General features: G+C 57.0%; 1 protein-coding gene across 1 annotated transcript in view; it reads left to right on the plus strand.

The window, feature by feature from the left end:
• The window catches only part of MROH1 (maestro heat like repeat family member 1), an 84,675-nt gene that overhangs the window by 58,337 nt on the left and 7,904 nt on the right, over window positions 1-18,434 (plus strand). Inside the window, exons 22-25 of the mRNA XM_032700963.1 lie at window positions 2,850-3,002; window positions 6,935-7,089; window positions 9,335-9,500; window positions 13,427-13,617. Of these exons, the coding sequence (XP_032556854.1) occupies window positions 2,850-3,002; window positions 6,935-7,089; window positions 9,335-9,500; window positions 13,427-13,617 (665 nt within the window). The remainder of the gene's footprint in view (window positions 1-2,849; window positions 3,003-6,934; window positions 7,090-9,334; window positions 9,501-13,426; window positions 13,618-18,434) is intronic.

Consider the following 18,434-nt stretch of genomic DNA (forward strand, 5'->3'; position numbering starts at 1 on the left):
CCCTGGATAGGGAATGCTCCTCATCCCACTGGGAAGCTGCTGGTCCCCAGTTTGGGCAGGAGTGTCCCGAGGAAGGGGTCACTTTGTGAGCTGGGAGGCTCCTGGAGCCAGACTGGGAGAGCTGGGAATGTTCACCTGGAGAAGGGAAGGATCCAGGGAGAGCTTGGAGCACATTCCAGGGCCTAAAGGGGCTCCAGGAGAGCTGGAGAGGGACTGGGGACAAGGGCTGGAGGGACAGCACACAGGGAATGGCTTCCCAGGGTTAGGTGGGATAGTGGGAAGGAATTCCTGGCTGGGAGGGTGGGGAGGGGCTGGGATGGAATTCCCAGAGGAGCTGTGGCTGCCCCATCCCTGGGAGTGTCCAAGGGCAGGTTGGATCAACCCTGGGATGGTGGGAGGTGTCCCTGCCCATGGCAGGGGGTGGGAATGGATGTCACTCCTGCAATCCCACCCCAACTCCTGCAATCCCACCCCAACTCCTACAATCCCACCCCAAACTCCTGCAATCCCACCCTAATTCCTGCAATCCCACCCTAATTCCTGCAATCCCACCCCAATTCCTGCAATCCCACCCCAATTCCTGCAATCCCACCCCAATTCCTGCAATCCCACCCCAACTCCTGCAATCCCACCCCAATTCCTGCAATCCCACCCCAATTCCTGCAGCTCAGCCAACGGGACTTAAGGAAGGAGGAGGGAATGGGGGAATATCCCCCTGGAAATTGGGGATACTGGGATCAGGGGTTAGGCCAGGCCTGGGAATCCTTTTCCACCCTCTGAGCTCACACTTGGTCCTTCCTTGGGATGTTCCTGCTCACGGGACACAGGGAATGGCTTCAGACTGGAAAAGGGGAGGTTTCCACAGGATATTGGGAAGGAATTCCTGGCTGGGAGGGTGGGGAGGGGCTGGGCTGGAATTCCCAGAGGAGCTGTGGCTGCCCCTGGATCCCTGGGAGTGTCCCAGGGCAGGTTGGATTCCCCTGGGATAGTGGGAGGTGTCCCTGCCCTGGAATTAAATGACCTTTAAGGTTCCTTCCCACCCATCCCAAGGCTCCATGAGCTGCCCGTGGTCCCCGGGATGGAGACCCTGGTCCCTCCTGCTCCCCAGTGGGAGCAGCTGGATGCAGGAAGCCCTGGAGGCCGGGATGGGCTCGGGAGCTGCAGCTCCAGCCTCGGGAAAACCCTTCTGTGGGAATCCTTGGCAGCCAGAACGGTCCCAAGGTGGGGGGGTCTCTGGATCCACGGGGTTTCCAACAACTGGGGTGAGGGGTGGGATGAGGGGTGAGCTCCTCTTTCAGGGGTGTTTCCCGTGCTGGGAGCTCCAGAGGGAGCTAAAACCATGGAATCATGGAATTGCTGAGGTTGGAAAACCCCTCAGAGCCCACTGAGTCCAACCATCCCCCCCTGGGCCAGCCCTGCCCATGTCCCCAAGTGCCACCTCCCCAGGGATGCTCCATCCCCCCCCAGGGATGGGGATCCAGGGCTGGGCAGCCCCTTCCCAGGAGGGATTTTTCCCAATATCCCAAATAAACCTCCCCTGGCACAACTTGGGGCCTTTCTTCTCATCCTGTCCCTCATTCCGTGGGAGCAGAGCCCGATCCCACTTCCCTGTTCCTGTAGCTGGGGATAATCTGGGAGTGTTTTTGTCCTGGCCAAGCTGCCCTTCCCCAAATTCCCAGTGGGAATTCCAGCAGACATTCCCCACACCCTGGAGCAGCTCAATCCATTCTCGGATCCAGGGGGAGCTCCAGGAGACCCACGGGGGGCAGTTGGGTGGTCCCTGGTGTCACCCAGGTGACAGAATTCCCACCTCTTGGACCCCTCTTGCCCTTCCCAGGAGGGATTTTCCCCAATATCCCAAATAAACCTCCCTGGCACAACCTGGGGTCGTTTCCCCTCGTCCTATCCCTGTTCCCTGCTAGCAGAACCTGATCCCCCTTCCCTGTTCCTGCAGCTGGGGAGAATCTGGGAGTGTTTTTGTCCTGGCCAAGCTGCCATTCCCCAAATTCCCAGCGGGAATTCCAGCAGACATTCCCAACACCCAGCTCTCCCTGGAGCAGCTCAATCCATCCTCGGATCCAGGGGGAGCTCCGGGAGACCCAGGGGGGCAGTTGGGTGGTCCCTGGTGTCCCCCAGGTGACAGAATTCCCACCTCTTGGACCCCTCTTGCCCTTCCCAGGAGGGATTTTCCCCAATATCCCAAATAAACCTCCCCTGGCACAACCTGGGGCCTTCTCCCCTCATCCTGTCCCTTGTTCCCTGGGAGCAGAGCCCGATCCCCCTTCCCTGTTCTTGTATCTGGGGATAATCTGGGAGTGTTTTTGTCCTGGCCAAGCTGCCATTCCCCAAATTCCCAGTGGGAATTCCAGCAGATGTTCCCCACAAAAGCTCTCCCTGAGCAGCTCAATCCATCCTCAGCTCCAGGGAGAGCTCTGGGAGAACCATGGGGGGCAGTTGGGTGGTCCCTGGTGTCCCCCAGGTGACAGAATTCCCACCTCTTGGACCCCTCTTGCCCTTCCCAGGAGGGATTTTTCCCCAATATCCCAAATAAACCTCCCCTGGCACAACTTGGGGCCTTTTCCCCTCATCCTGTCCCTGTTCCCTGGGAGCAGAGCCCGATCCCCCTTCCCTGTTCCTGTAGCTGGGGATAATCTGGGAGTGTTTTTGTCCTGGCCAAGCTGCCATTCCCCAAATTCCCAGCAGGAATTCCAGCAGACATTCCCCACACCCTGGAGCAGCTCCATCCATCCTCGGATCCAGGGAGAGCTCCGGGAGACCCAGGGGGGGCAGTTGGGTGGTCCCTGGTGTCCCCCAGGGGACAGAATTCCCACCCTCTCGCCCTCCCACAGGTGATTGGGAGGCGGATCCCTCCGGATCAGCTCATGAACCTGCTGCTGTCCCTGTTTGAGGGGCTGGGGGATCCCGACAGGAATTGCTCCCGCGCCGCCACCGTCATCATCAACTGCCTGCTCAAGGAACGGGGAGGGGTCCTGCAGGAGAAGGTAAAAAAACCCACAATCCGGCTGCTGGGCCCTGGAGCTGCTTCCAGAGGCGTCTCCAGAGGGGTCTTGGCCCTTTTCTTCCGCTTTCTTTCCCTGGATAATTCCCACCGCTGGGATAATTCGCCGGGAAGGGGCAGGTCCTTGAGGGGTTGCCCAGAGGGAAGGGGATTGACCCCTGCCGTGGGATCCTGGAATGGTTTGGGATGGGAAGGGCTTGAGGGTCAGCCATTCCCACCCCCTGCCACGGGCAGGGACACCTCCCACCATCCCAGGGGGATCCAACCTGGCCTGGGATGCTTCCAGGGATGGGGCAGCCAGAGCTTCTCTGGGAATTCCATCCCGGCCCCTCCCCACCCTCCCAGCCAGGAATCCCTTCCCAATCTCCCACCTAACCCTGGGAAGCCATTCCCTGTGTGCTGTCCCTCCATCCCTTGTCCCCAGTCCCTCTCCAGCTCTCCTGGAGCCCCTTCAGGCCCTGGAATGTGCTCCAAGTTCTCCCTGGATCCTTCCCCTTCTCCAGGTGAACATTCCCAGCTCTCCCAGCCTGGCTGCAGAGCAGAGGGGCTCCAGCCCTTGGAGCATCTCCCTGTCCCCTCTCTGTCCCCACCATCCCCTGGCTCACACCTGCCATTCCCAACACATTTTTTTCCCAAAGGAACACACCTGTCCCAAAGTTTTTTGGGGACCTTCCCTGCTGACCTTCCTCGTTCTCCACTCACGTTCCCCTCCCTCCTCCAGCCTCCCATGGATGCTCCTGATGTTCCCCTCCCTCTTCCATCCTCCCATGGATGCTCCTGATGTTCCCCTCCCTCTTCCATCCTCCCATGGATGTTCCTGATGTTCCCCTCCCTCCTCCCTCCTCCCCTTGGTGTTCCTGACATTCCCCTCCCTCTTCCACCCTCCCCTTGGTGTTCCTGATGTTCCCCTCCCTCCTCCACCTTCCCATGGATGTTCCTGACGTTCCCTTTCCTCCTCCCTCCTCCCATTGGTGTTCCTGACATTCCCCTCCCTCTTCCATCCCCCCATGGATGTTCCTGATATTCCTCTCTCTCCTCCATCCTCCCATTGTTGTTCCTGACATTCCCCCCTCCCCTTGGTGTTCCTGACGTTCCCCTCCCTCCTCCACCCTCCCATTGGTGTTCCTGACATTCCCCTCCCTCCTCCATCCTCCCATGGATGTTCCTGACGTTCCCCTCCCTCCTCCATCCTCCCATTGGTGTTCCTGACATTCCCCTCCCTCCTCCAGCCTCCCATGGATGTTCCTGATGTTCCTCTCCTTCCTCCACCCTCCCCTTGGTGTTCCTGACGTTCCCCTCCCTCCTCCATCCTCCCATGGATGTTCCTGACATTCCCCTCCCTCCTCCACCCTCCCCTTGGTGTTCCTGATGTTCCCTTCCCTCTTCCATCCTCCCATGGATGTTCCTGACGTTCTCCTTCCTCCTCATTCCTCCCGTTGGTGTTCCTGACATTCCCCTCCCTCCTCTACCCTCCCATTGGTGTTCCTGACATTCCTCTCCTTCTTCCCCCCTCCCCTTGGATGTTCCTGACGTTCCCTTCCCTCCTCCCTCCTCCCCTTGGTGTTCCTGACATTCCCCTCCCTCTTCCATCCTCCCATAGATGTTCCTGATATTCCTCTCCCTCCTCCATCCTCCCATTGGTGTTCCTGACATTCCCCTCCCTCCTCCACCCTCCCATGGATGTTCCTGACATTCCCCCCTCCCCTTGGTGTTCCTGATGTTCCCCTCCCTCCTCCCTCCTTCTGTTGGTGTTCCTGACATTCCCCTCCCTCTTCCACCCTCCCCTTGGTGTTCCTGACATTCCCCTCCCTCCTCCATCCTCCCATGGATGTTCCTGATGTTCCCCTCCCTCCTCTATCCTCCCATGGATGTTCCTGATGTTCTCCTTCCTCCTCATTCCGCCCGTTGGTGTTCCTGACGTTCCCCTCCCTCCTCCACCCTCCCATGGATGTTCCTGATGTTCCCCTCCCTCTTCCATCCTCCCATGGATGTTCCTGATATTCCCCTCCCTCCTCCATCCTCCCATTGTTGTTCCTGACATTCCCCCCTCCCCTTGGTGTTCCTGACGTTTCCCTCCCTCCTCCAGCCTCCCATGGATGTTCCTGACGTTCCCTTTCCTCCTCCCTCCTCCCGTTGGTGTTCCTGACATTCCCCTCCCTCTTCCATCCTCCCATGGATGTTCCTGACATTCTTCTCCCTCCTCCATCCTCCCATTGTTGTTCCTGACATTCCCCTCCCTCCTCCCTCCTCCCCTTGGTGTTCCTGACGTTCCCCTCCCTCCTCCACCTTCCCATGGATGTTCCTGACATTTCCTCCCTCCTCCATCCTCCCGTTGGTGTTCCTGACATTCCCTTCCCTCCTGTTGGTGTTCCTGACATTCCCTTCCCTCCTCATTCCTCCCGTTGGTGTTCCTGACATTCCCTTCCATTCCTCTCCCTCCTTCCTCCTCCCATTGGTGTTCCTGACATTCCCCTCCCTCCTCCCTCCTCCCCTTGGTGTTCCTGATGTTCCCCTCCTTCCTCCATCCTCCCATGGATGTTCCTGACATTCCCTTCCCTCCTCCCTCCTCCCCTTGGTGTTCCTGACATTCCCCTCCCTCTTCCACCCTCCCCTTGGTGTTCCTGACATTCCCCTCCCTCCTCCACCTTCCCATGGATGTTCCTGACATTCCCCTCCCTCCTCCCTCCTCCCATGGATGTTCCTGATATTCCTCTCCCTCCTCCATCCTCCCGTTGGTGTTCCTGACATTCCCCTCCCTCTTCCACCTTCCCCTTGGTGTTCCTGATGTTCCCCTCCCTCCTCCACCTTCCCATGGATGTTCCTGACATTCCCCTCCCTCCTCCCTCCTCCCATGGATGTTCCTGACATTCCCCTCCCTCCTCCCTCCTCCCATGGATGTTCCTGACGTTCCCCTCCCTCCTCCACCTTCCCATGGATGTTCCTGATGTTCCCCTCCCTCCTCCACCTTCCCATGGATGTTCCTGACGTTCCCCTCCCTCCTCCATCCTCCCGTTGCCTCCGACTGGAGTTGAGGAGTTCACCGTTACCAGGAGGCCTCTCATTCCCGTGAAACCTTCGGATCAGCCCTTTGTTCCTGGCTGGAAAACCGACTTGGAATGTTTTTTGGGGGCGAGGGCTTAGAGGTGCTGGACACAGGAGGCTTTTTAGTCTAATCCCCACCTTGGGGGGCCGAGCTCCCCCCTCCCTCCCTCCCTCAGTAATTGGAAACACCGGGTTCCCCCCTCCCGCTTTTTCCCCGGGATTTGCGGGCGCTGGAGCTCCCGCTCGTTACCTCATTCCCGGGATCCGACCTGGGGACGCTCCAGCTGCCGTGACTCACCTTTGGGTCGGCCCCAGATCCTGAAACCCGACCTGTTGCTAAGCCTGGGAGCCGCTCTGGGGCCGAGCTGAGCTCAGCCCCGGGGCCGGAGCCTTCTCCAGATCCCGGCCTAATCCCGGGAATTTGCCGCCAGCCCCTGAACTTCCTCTTGGCCTTAAAGCACCTTTTGTGGCTCGGAGGGAGAGCTGAGGGGTCTCCTCACGTTCAGCTCCAGCCCCTCCGCTGCTCCCAGGCCCAGGTTTAGTTGGGATATTGGGAAAATCCATTCCCACCCCCTGCCACGGGCAGGGACACCTCCCACCATCCCAGGGGGATCCAACCTTGGCCTTGGACACTCCCAGGGAATGGGGCAGCCACAGCTCCTCTGGGAATTCCATCCCAGCCCCTCCCCACCCTCCCAGCCAGGAATCCCTTCCCGATATCCCACCTAACCCTGGGAAGCCATTCCCTGTGTGCTGTCCCTCCAGCCCTTGTCCCCAGTCCCTCTCCAGCTCTCCTGGAGCCCCTTCAGGCCGCCACACATTCCAGGCTCATCCCCTGTCTCTCTCTCTCTCTGTCCATCCTCCCCCTCCCAGATCCCGGACATCGTGAGCATCATCCACGGGAAGCTGGAGGAGGTGGACGAGGAGCACCTTCGGAAGGCGGCCCAGCAGACCGTGTACATCCTGGCGGCCCAACATTCCAGCCTCGTGGTCTCCAGCCTCCTGGGCAGCTCCCTGCCCTTCGACAGGTCCTGCCCACGCCCTCCTCCACCCCCTCAATCCTGCTGGGATTTCCTCTGGGAGACGAGGGATCGGAGATGGTTTTCCGGGGGGGGAGTTTCCGCCTCGTCCTTTGGCTCCTTCCTCCATCACCCAGATCGTTCTGGGATTTCCTTTGGGAGCTGGAGGGTTAGAGCTGGTTTTTGGGGTGTTCTCCACATCCTCATTTGGCTCCTTCCTCCAGCACCCAGATCCTTCTGGGATTTCCTTTGGGAGCTGGAGGGTTGGAGCTGGTTTTTAGGGTGTTCTCCACATCCTCCTTTGACTCCATTCTCCAGTATCCAGATCCTGCTGGGATTTCCTTTGGGAGCTGGAGGATCAGAGCTGATTTTGGGGGGGGGTTTCCACATCATCCTTTGGTTCCTTTGTCCAGCACCCAGATCCTTCCGGGATTTCCTTTGGGAGCTGGAGGATCAGAGCTGATTTTTAGGGTGTTGCCCATAAAACCCCCCTTTGGCTCCTTTTTCCAGTACTCAGATCCTTCCGGGATTTCCTTTGGGAGCTGGAGGGTCACAGCTGATTTTTAGGGTATTGCCCATAAAAACCCTTTGGCTCCTTTTTCCAGTATCCAGATCCTTCTGGGATTTCTTTTGGGAGCTGGAGGGTTGGAGCTGGTTTTTGGGGTGTTCTCCACATCCTCCTTTGGCTCCTTCCTCCATCACCCAGATCCTTCTGGGATTTCTTTTGGGACCTTGAGGGTTGGAGCTGGTTTTTAGGGTGTTCTCCACATCTTCCTTTGGCTCCTTTCTCCAGTATCCAGATCCTTCTGGGATTTCCTTTGGGAGCTGGAGGGTTGGAGCTGGTTTTTAGGGTGTTACCCATAAACTCCTTTCTCCAACACCCAGATCCTTCTGGGATTTCCTCTGGGTGCTGGAGGATTGGAGCTGGTTTTTGGGGTGTTCTCCACATCCTCCTTTGGCTCCTTTCTCCAGTATCCAGATCCTTCTGGGATTTCCTTTGGATGCTGGAGGGTCAGAGCTGATTTTTAGGATGTTGCCCATAAACTCCTTTCTCCAGTATCCAGATCCTTCTGGGATTTCCTTTGGGTGCTGGAGGGTCGGAGCTGGTTTTTAGGGTGTTCTCCACATCCTCCTTTGGCTCCTTTCTCCAGCATCCAGATCCTGCTGGGATTTCCTTTGGGAGATGCAGGATTGGAGATGATTTTCCTGGGGGAGTTTCTGCCTCGTCCTTTGCTTCCTTCCGCCAGTATCCAGATCCAGCTGGGATTTCTTTTGGGAGCTGGAGGGTTGGAGCTGATTTTTGGGGGGCTTTCCACACCATCCTTTGGCTCCTTTCTCCAGTACCCAGATCCTTCTGGGATTTCCTTTGGGAGCTGGATGGTCAGAGCTGATTTTTGGGGGGGGCTTCCACATCATCCTTTGGCTCCTTTCTCCAGCATCCAGATCCTGCTGGGATTTCCTTTGGGAGCTGGAGGGTCAGAGCTGATTTTTGGGGGGGGTTTCCACATCATCCTTTGGCTCCTTTCTCCAGTATCCAGATCCTGCTGGGATTTCCTTTGGGAGCTGGAGGGTCAGAGCTGATTTTTGGGGGGGGTTTCCACATCATCCTTTGGCTCCTTTGTCCAGCACCCAGATCCTTCTGGGATTTCCTCTGGGAGCTGGAGGGTTGGAGCTGGTTTTTAGGGTGTTCTCCACATCCTCCTTTGGCTCCTTTCTCCAGTATCCAGATCCTTCTGGGATTTCCTTTGGATGTTGGAGGGTCAGAGCTGATTTTTAGGATGTTGCCCATAAACTCCTTTCTCCAACACCCAGATACTTCTGGGATTTCTTTTGGGACCTGGAGGGTTGGAGCTGGTTTTTAGGGTGTTCTCCACACCATCCTTTGGCTCCTTTCTCCAGCACCCAGATCCTTCTGTGATTTCCTTTGGATGCTGAACTACTGGGGCTAATTTTAGGCACTTTTCCAGGCTTTGAGGCTCTGGAAGCAGAGCTGTCCCTGCAGAGCTGGGAATTTTGGGATGCTTTAGGGAGCTGCTCAGCGAGCAGAGTTTCCCTCCTCCTCCTCCTCCTCACAACATTCCCGATGTTCCATTCCTGACGCGAACCAGCAGCTCCCGGGCTGTTACCCTGGGGAAAACTGGGAATTTTGGGGGGCTCTGGGTGTCCTTCAGGGGTCACTGGGCTGGGATTTCTCCCGCTCCCCGTGGTTTTCCCGGCGGTGCCAAGCCCCTCTTTGTCCCTGTTTTCCCCCCAGCCACACCTGTGCCATGTGGAGATCCCTGGCCGTGGATCCCACCCTCACCTCCCAGGTCCTGGAGCAGCTCCTGGAGAAGCTCAGCAGGGACATCCCCTACAAGGAGACCAAGAGCTTCCTGCTGGGCAACGGATCCGAGCGCGTGGCCACCACCCTGCCCCTGGCTGTGAGTGTGTCCAGGGACCCCCCTGCCCCTTCCCAGCTCCTGGAATTCCCTCTCCATGGCCTTGGCTGAGGGGGAGGGTTTTCCAGAGGCCCCCCCTGCCCCTTCCCAGCTCCTGGAATTCCCTCTCCATGGCCTTGGCTGAGGGGGAGGATTTTCCAGGGACTCCCCTGCCCCTTCCCAGCTCCTGGAATTCCCTCTCCATGGCCTTGGCTGAGGGGGAGGGTTTTCCAGAGGCCCCCCCTGCCCCTTCCCAGCTCCTGGAATTCCCTCTCCGTGGCCTTGGCTGAGGGGGAGGGTTTTCCAGAGGCCCCCCCTGCCCCTTCCCAGCGCCTGGAATTCCCTCTCCATGGCCTTGGCTGAGGGGAAGGGTTTTCCAGAGGCCCCCCCTGCCCCTTCCCAGCGCCTGGAATTCCCTCTCCATGGCCTTGGCTGAGGGGAAGGGTTTTCCAGAGCCCCCCCCTGCCCCTTCCCAGCTCCTGGAATTCCCTCTCCATGGCCTTGGCTGAGGGGAAGGGTTTTCCAGAGCCCCCCCTTGCCCCTTCCCAGCACCTGGAATTCCCTCTCCATGGCCTTGGCTGAGGGGAAGGGTTTTCCAGAGCCCCCCCCTGCCCCTTCCCAGCTCCTGGAATTCCCTCTCCATGGCCTTGGCTGAGGGGGAGAGTTTTCCAGAGGCCCCCCCTGCCCCTTCCCAGCTCCTGGAATTCCCTCTCCATGGCCTTGGCTGGGGGGGAGGTTTGTGCCACAGAATTCCCAGGTCCCACAGAATTCCCAGGTCCATCCCTCACCCCGGCCCTGGTGGGAGAGAGGGAGAGACATGAGTTGGGGACACTCGTCACCCGGGGAGGGATTTGAGGGATCACATCCCCTTCCTTCCCACGGAATTCCCAGGTATCCCACAGAATTCCCAGGTGTCCTACAGAATGTCCAGGTATCCCACAGAATTCCCAGGTCCATCCCTCACCCCGACCCGGTGGGAGAGAGGGAGAGACACGAGTTGGGGACACTCCGAGGTCCCACGGGGGGAATGATTTGAGGGATCACATCCCCTTCCTTCCCACGGAATTCCCAGGTATCCCACGGAACTCCCAGGTATCCCACAGAATTCCCAGGTATCCCACAGAACTCCCAGGTATCCCACAAGAATTCCCAGGTGTCCCACAGAATTCCCAGGTCCATCCCTCACCCTGCCCCAGTGGGAGAGAGGGAGAGACACGAGTTGGGGACACTCTGAGGACCCACGGGGGAGTGATTTGAGGGATCACATCCCCTTCCTTTCCACGGAATTCCCAGGTATCCCACGGAATTCCCAGGTATCCCACAGAATTCCCAAGTCCCACAAGAATTCCCAGGTCCATCCCTCACCCCGGCCCTGGTGGGAGAGAGGGAGAGACACGAGTTGGGGACACTCCGAGGTCACTCGGGGGGGGGATTTGAGGGATCACATCCCCTTCCTTCCCACTGAATTCCCAGGTATCCCACAGAATTCCCAGGTCCCACAGAATTCCCAGGTATCCCACAGAATTCCCAGGTCCATCCCTCACCCTGCCCCAGTGGGAGAGAGGGAGAGACACGAGTTGGGGACACTCTGAGGACCCACGGGGGAGTGATTTGAGGGATCACATCCCCTTCCTTCCCACGGAATTCCCAGGTATCCCACGGAATTCCCAGGTATCCCACAGAATTCCCAAGTCCCACAAGAATTCCCAGGTCCATCCCTCACCCCGGCCCTGGTGGGAGAGAGGGAGAGACACGAGTTGGGGACACTCCGAGGTCACCCGGGGGAGTGATTTGAGGGATCACATCCCCTTCCTTCCCACGGAATTCCCAGGTCCCACAAGAATTCCCAGGTATCCCAGAGAATTCCCAGGTATCCCACAGAATTCCCAGGTCCCATAAGAATTCTCAGGTCCCACGGAACTCCCAGGTCCCACAGAATTCCCAGGTCCATCCCTCACCCCGCCCCGGTGGGAGAGAGGGAGAGACACGAGTTGGGGACACTCCGAGGTCACCCGGGGCAGTGATTTGAGGGATCACATCCCCTTCCTTCCCACGGAATTCCCAGGTATCCCACGAAATTCCCAGGTCCCCCAGAACTCTCAGGTATCCCCCAGAATTCCCAGGTATCCCACAGAATTCCCAGGTCCATCCCTCACCCCGCCCCGGTGGGAGAGAGGGAGAGACACGAGTTGGGGACACTCCGAGGTCCCACGGGGCAGTGATTTGAGGGATCACATCCCCTTCCTTCCCACAGAATTCCCAGGTCTCACGGAATTCCCAGGTATCCCAGAGAATTCCCAGGTATCCCACAGAATTCCCAGGTCCCATAAGAATTCTCAGGTCCCACAGAACTCCCAGGTATCCCACAGAATTCCCAGGTATCCCACAGAACTCCCAGGTCCATCCCTCACCCTGATCTGGTGGGAGAGAGGGAGAGACACGAGTTGGGGACACTCCGAGGTCACCCGGGGGGGGGGATTTGAGGGATCACATCCCCTTCCTTTCCACGGAATTCCCAGGTCTCACGGAATTCCCAGGTCCCACAGAATTCCCAGGTATCCCACAGAATTCCCAGGTCCATCCCTCACCCCAGTCCTGGTGAGAGAGAGGGAGAGACACGAGTTGGGGACACTCCGAGGTCACTCGGGGGGGGGATTTGAGGGATCACATCCCCTTCCTTCCCACTGAATTCCCAGGTATCCCACAGAATTCCCAGGTCCCACAGAATTCCCAGGTATCCCACAGAATTCCCAGGTCCATCCCTCACCCTGCCCCAGTGGGAGAGAGGGAGAGACACGAGTTGGGGACACTCTGAGGACCCACGGGGGAGTGATTTGAGGGATCACATCCCCTTCCTTCCCACGGAATTCCCAGGTATCCCACGGAATTCCCAGGTATCCCACAGAATTCCCAAGTCCCACAAGAATTCCCAGGTCCATCCCTCACCCCGGCCCTGGTGGGAGAGAGGGAGAGACACGAGTTGGGGACACTCCGAGGTCACCCGGGGGAGTGATTTGAGGGATCACATCCCCTTCCTTCCCACGGAATTCCCAGGTCCCACAAGAATTCCCAGGTATCCCAGAGAATTCCCAGGTATCCCACAGAATTCCCAGGTCCCATAAGAATTCTCAGGTCCCACGGAACTCCCAGGTCCCACAGAATTCCCAGGTCCATCCCTCACCCCGCCCCGGTGGGAGAGAGGGAGAGACACGAGTTGGGGACACTCCGAGGTCACCCGGGGCAGTGATTTGAGGGATCACATCCCCTTCCTTCCCACGGAATTCCCAGGTATCCCACGAAATTCCCAGGTCCCCCAGAACTCTCAGGTATCCCCCAGAATTCCCAGGTATCCCACAGAATTCCCAGGTCCATCCCTCACCCCGCCCCGGTGGGAGAGAGGGAGAGACACGAGTTGGGGACACTCCGAGGTCACTCGGGGGGGGGATTTGAGGGATCACATCCCCTTCCTTCCCACGGAATTCCCAGGTCCCACAAGAATTCCCAGGTATCCCAGAGAATTCCCAGGTATCCCAGAGAATTCCCAGGTCCCATAAGAATTCTCAGGTCCCACGGAACTCCCAGGTCCCACAGAATTCCCAGGTCCATCCCTCACCCCGCCCCGGTGGGAGAGGGGGAGAGACACGAGTTGGGGACACTCCGAGGTCACCCGGGGCAGTGATTTGAGGGATCACATCCCCTTCCTTCCCACAGAATTCCCAGGTCTCATGGAATTCCCAGGTCCCCCAGAACTCCCAGGTATCCCACAGAATTCCCAGGTCCATCCCTCACCCCAGCCCAGCCCTGCCTGGCGGGACAGACACGAGTTTGGGGTCACTCCGAGGTCCCGCGGGGGGAGCGATTTGCTGTGCGAGGTGTCCCTAATTCCCCAAATTCCCTAATTCCCGGGTTTTCCCTGCCGGTTTTCCCAGGCCACCTGCGCTCTCCACGAGCTCCTGTCGGCTCCGGAGGCGGGGGCCGCCGTGCTGGGGCTCTACCCGGCCCTTTTTGGGACCCTCCTGCTGCGCCTCAGCTGCTCCCTGGGGGTGCAGCTCCCCAAAAACCTGCAGGGCAGGGACAGGAGGAGCCACGGAGCCACCGCCCGGAGCCTCCAGCCCGGCAGGTAAGGGGGGGAAATCGGGATGGGATGGGATGGGATGGAACAGCAGGAACTGGGATTTGGGGGTAAAACCAGCCTGGGATGGGAAGGAACCTGGAGTTTGGGTGTAAAACCAGCCTGGGATGGGATGGAACCACAGGAACTGGGATTTGGGGGTAAAACCAGTTACAGCTGGGATGGAACCACAGGAACTGGGATTGGGGTGTAAAACCAGTCTGGGCTGGGATGGAACCTCAGGAACTGGGATTTGGGTGTAAAACCAGTCTGGGCTGGGATGGAACCACAGGAACTGGGATTTAAACCAGTTACAGCTGGGATGGAACCACAGGAACTGGAATTTGGGTGTAAAACCAGTTACAGCTGGGATGGAACCACAGGAACTGGGATTTGGGTGTAAAACCAGTCTAAACTGGGATGGAGCCTCAGGAACTGGTATTTGGGTGTAAAACCAGTCTGAGCTGGGATGGAACCACAGGAACTGGGATTTGGGTGTAAAACCAGTTACAGCTGGGATGGAACCACAGGAACTGGGATTTAAACCAGTTACAGCTGGGATGGAACCACAGGAACTGGGATTTAAACCAGTCTGGGCTGGGATGGAACCACAGGAACTGGGATTTAAACCAGTTACAGCTGGGATGGAACCACAGGAACTGGGATTTGGGGGTGTAAAACCAGCCTGTGCTGGGATGTGACTGGAGGAATTGGTTTTTGGGTGTGGATGTGATTGGAGGAACTGGGGTTGGGTGTGGATGTAACTGGAGGAACTGGTTTTTGGGGTGTGCAAAACCAGCCTGTGCTGGGATGTGACTGGAGGAACTGGTTTTTGGGTGTGGATGTAACTGGAGGAACTGGGATTTGGGTGTGCAAAACCAGCCTGTACTGGGATGTACTGGGATGGAACCACAGGAACAGGTTTTTGGGTGTGGATGTGACTGGAGGAACTGGTTTTTGGGGTGTGCAAAACCAGCCTGTGCTGGGATGTCACCTCAGGAACTGGTTTTTGCGTGTGGATGTGACCACAGGAGCTGGTTTTTTGGGGTGTGCAAAACCAGTCTGTGCTGGGATGGAACCACAGGAACTGGGATTTGGGTGTAAAACCAGTTACAGCTGGGAAGGAACCACCGGAACTGGGATTTGGGTGTAAAACCAGTCTAAGGTGGGATGGAACCACAGGAACTGGGATTTGGGTGTAAAACCAGTCTGGGATGGGATGGAACCTCAGGAACTGGTTTTTGGGTGTGGATGTGACTGGAGGAACTGGTTTTTTGGGTGTGCAAAACCAGCCTGTGCTGGGATGTGACTGGAGGAACTGGCTTTTGGGTGTGGATGTAACTGGAGGAACTGGTTTTTGGGGTGTGCAAAACCAGCCTGTGCTGGGATGTCACCTCAGGAACTGGTTTTTGGGTGTGGATGTGACCACAGGAACTGGTTTTTTGGGGTGTGCAAAACCAGCCTGTGCTGGGATGGAACCACAGGAACTGGGATTTGGGTGTAAAACCAGTCTGGGCTGGGAAGGAACCACAGGAACTGGGATTTAAACCAGTTACAGCTGGGATGGAACCACAGGAACTGGAATTTGGGTGTAAAACCAGTTACAGCTGGGATGGAACCACAGGAACTGGGATTTGGGTGTAAAACCAGTCTGGGCTGGGATGGAACCACAGGAACTGGGATTTGGGTGTAAAACCAGTCTGGGCTGGGATGGAACCACAGGAACTGGGATTTGGGTGTAAAACCAGTCTGAGCTGGGATGGAACCACAGGAACTGGGATTTAAACCAGTTACAGCTGGGATGGAACCACAGGAACTGGGATTTAAACCAGTTACAGCTGGGATGGAACCACAGGAACTGGGATTTAAACCAGTTACAGCTGGGATGGAACCACAGGAACTGGGATTTAAACCAGTTACAGCTGGGATGGAACCACAGGAACTGGGATTTGGGGGTAAAACCAGTCTAAGGTGGGATGGAACCTCAGGAACTGGGATTTGGGAGTAAAACCAGTCTGGGCTGGGATGGAACCTCAGGAACTGGGATTTGGGTGTAAAACCAGTCTGAGCTGGGATGGAACCACAGGAACTGGGATTTGGGTGTAAAACCAGTCTGAGCTGGGATGGAACCACAGGAACTGGGATTTGGGTGTAAAACCAGTCTGGGCTGGGATGGAACCACAGGAACTGGGATTTAAACCAGTTACAGCTGGGATGGAACCACAGGAACTGGGATTTGGGTGTAAAACCAGTCTGGGCTGGGATGGAACAGCAGGAACTGGGATTTGGGTGTAAAACCAGTTACAGCTGGGATGGAACCACAGGAACTGGGATTTAAACCAGTTACAGCTGGGATGGAACCACAGGAACTGGGATTTGGGGGTAAAACCAGTCTGGGCTGGGATGGAACCACAGGAACTGGGATTTGGGTGTAAAACCAGTCTAAGGTGGGATGGAACCTCAGGAACTGGGATTTGGGTGTAAAACCAGTCTGGGCTGGGATGGAACCACAGGAACTGGGATTTGGGTGTAAAACCAGTCTGGGCTGGGATGGAACCTCAGAAACTGGGATTTGGGTGTAAAACCAGTCTGGGCTGGGATGGAACCACAGGAACTGGGATTTAAACCAGTTACAGCTGGGATGGAACCACAGGAACTGGGATTTGGGTGTAAAACCAGTCTGGGCTGGGATGGAACCTCAGGAACTGGGATTTGGGTGTAAAACCAGTTACAGCTGGGATGGAACCACAGGAACTGGGATTTGGGTGTAAAACCAGTCTAAGGTGGGATGGAACCACAGGAACTGGGATTTGGGTGTAAAACCAGTCTAAGGTGGGATGGAACCTCAGGAACTGGGATTTGGGTGTAAAACCAGTCTGAGCTGGGATGGAACCACAGGAACTGGGATTTAAACCAGTTACAGCTGGGATGGAACCACAGGAACTGGGATTTAAACCAGTTACAGCTGGGATGGAACCACAGGAACTGGGATTTGGGGGTGTAAAACCAGCCTGTGCTGGGATGTGACTGGAGGAATTGGGTTTTGGGTGTGGATGTGATTGGAGGAACTGGGGTTGGGTGTGGATGTAACTGGAGGAACTGGTTTTTTGGGTGTGCAAAACCAGCCTGTGCTGGGATGTGACTGGAGGAACTGGTTTTTGGGTGTGGATGTAACTGGAGGAACTGGTTTTTGGGGTGTGCAAAACCAGCCTGTACTGGGATGTACTGGGATGGAACCACAGGAACAGGTTTTTGGGTGTGGATGTGACTGGAGGAACTGGTTTTTGGGGTGTGCAAAACCAGCCTGTGCTGGGATGTCACCTCAGGAACTGGTTTTTGGGTGTGGATGTGACCACAGGAGCTGGTTTTTTGGGGTGTGCAAAACCAGTCTGTGCTGGGATGGAACCACAGGAACTGGGATTTGGGTGTAAAACCAGTTACAGCTGGGATGGAACCACAGGAACTGGGATTTGGGTGTAAAACCAGTTACAGCTGGGAAGGAACCACAGGAACTGGGATTTGGGTGTAAAACCAGTCTGGGCTGGGATGGAACCACAGGAACTGGGATTTGGGTGTAAAACCAGTCTGAGCTGGGATGGAACCACAGGAACTGGGATTTGGGTGTAAAACCAGTCTGGGCTGGGATGGAACCACAGGAACTGGGATTTGGGGGTAAAACCAGCCTGGGATGGAACCTCAGGAACTGGGATTTGGGTGTAAAACCAGTCTAAGGTGGGATGGAACCTCAGGAACTGGGATTTGGGGGTAAAACCAGTCTGGGCTGGGATGGAACCTCAGGAACTGGTTTTTGGGTGTTGATGTGACTGGAGGAACTGGTTTTTTGGGTGTGCAAAACCAGCCTGTGCTGGGATGTGACTGGAGGAACTGGTTTTTGGGTGTGGATGTGACTGGAGGAACTGGTTTTTGGGTGTGGATGTGACCACAGGAACTGGTTTTTGGGTGTGGATGTGACCACAGGAACTGGTTTTTGGGGTGTGCAAAACCAGTCTGTGCTGGGATGTGCTGGGATGGAACCAGAGGAACTGGGTTTTGGGTGTGTTAAACTGGTCTGGGCTGGGATGTGACCAGAGGGACTGGGATTTGGGATGCATCCTGCAGGGATGCTCCCCTTTGCTCCCACGGGATCACGGTCGGGTCCCACGAGGATTTTGTGGGATAAAAGGGATAAAAGGGCTCCTCCCTGACCCCAAATCCCCCCGGATGGAGCAGAGGAGCAGGGCAGGTGTCCATGAATCCATTGGTGATGGATGGAGAGGGAACTGTCTTTGTCCAGGACACAGGGATGTGAAATTCCAGCCGGGTTCCAATATCAAAACCATTTCCTGGCCACATCTCGGATTCTGAGTCTCTGGGATGGGAGACAGGGAAGGTGAAACGATCCCTGGGCAGGAAGGGCAGCCTGGGAGACACAGGCTGGGCTGGGAAAGGCGGGAATTATCCGTGGGACACCGTGGGAAGGGAAAAAACCCCGCGGGAACAACACTCGGGGGGCTGGATGTTGGGGAAAAATTCCCTGCGGGAAAAGGATTGTCCTGACCATCCAGTCCCCCATCCCTGGGGGAATTCGACATTCCTGGGGGGATTGAACATCCCTGGGGGGATTGAAAATCCCTGGGAATGTGGCACTTGGGGATTGGTTGGGCTGGGTGGGCTCGGAGGCCTTTTCCAGCTCGACCGTTCCACGATTCCGAAGGGGAATGTGATTCCAAGGTGGGATGTGAAGCACCAAAGGGAGAGGGAGCCTGGGGGTTTATCCCAAACTGCTGGAAGGGATTTTCCAGGTCAGGGGCTTTGCTCTGTGGGAG

This window comes from Chiroxiphia lanceolata, chromosome 1 (assembly GCF_009829145.1).
Source record: "Chiroxiphia lanceolata isolate bChiLan1 chromosome 1, bChiLan1.pri, whole genome shotgun sequence".
Classification (NCBI taxonomy): Eukaryota; Metazoa; Chordata; class Aves; order Passeriformes; family Pipridae; genus Chiroxiphia; species Chiroxiphia lanceolata.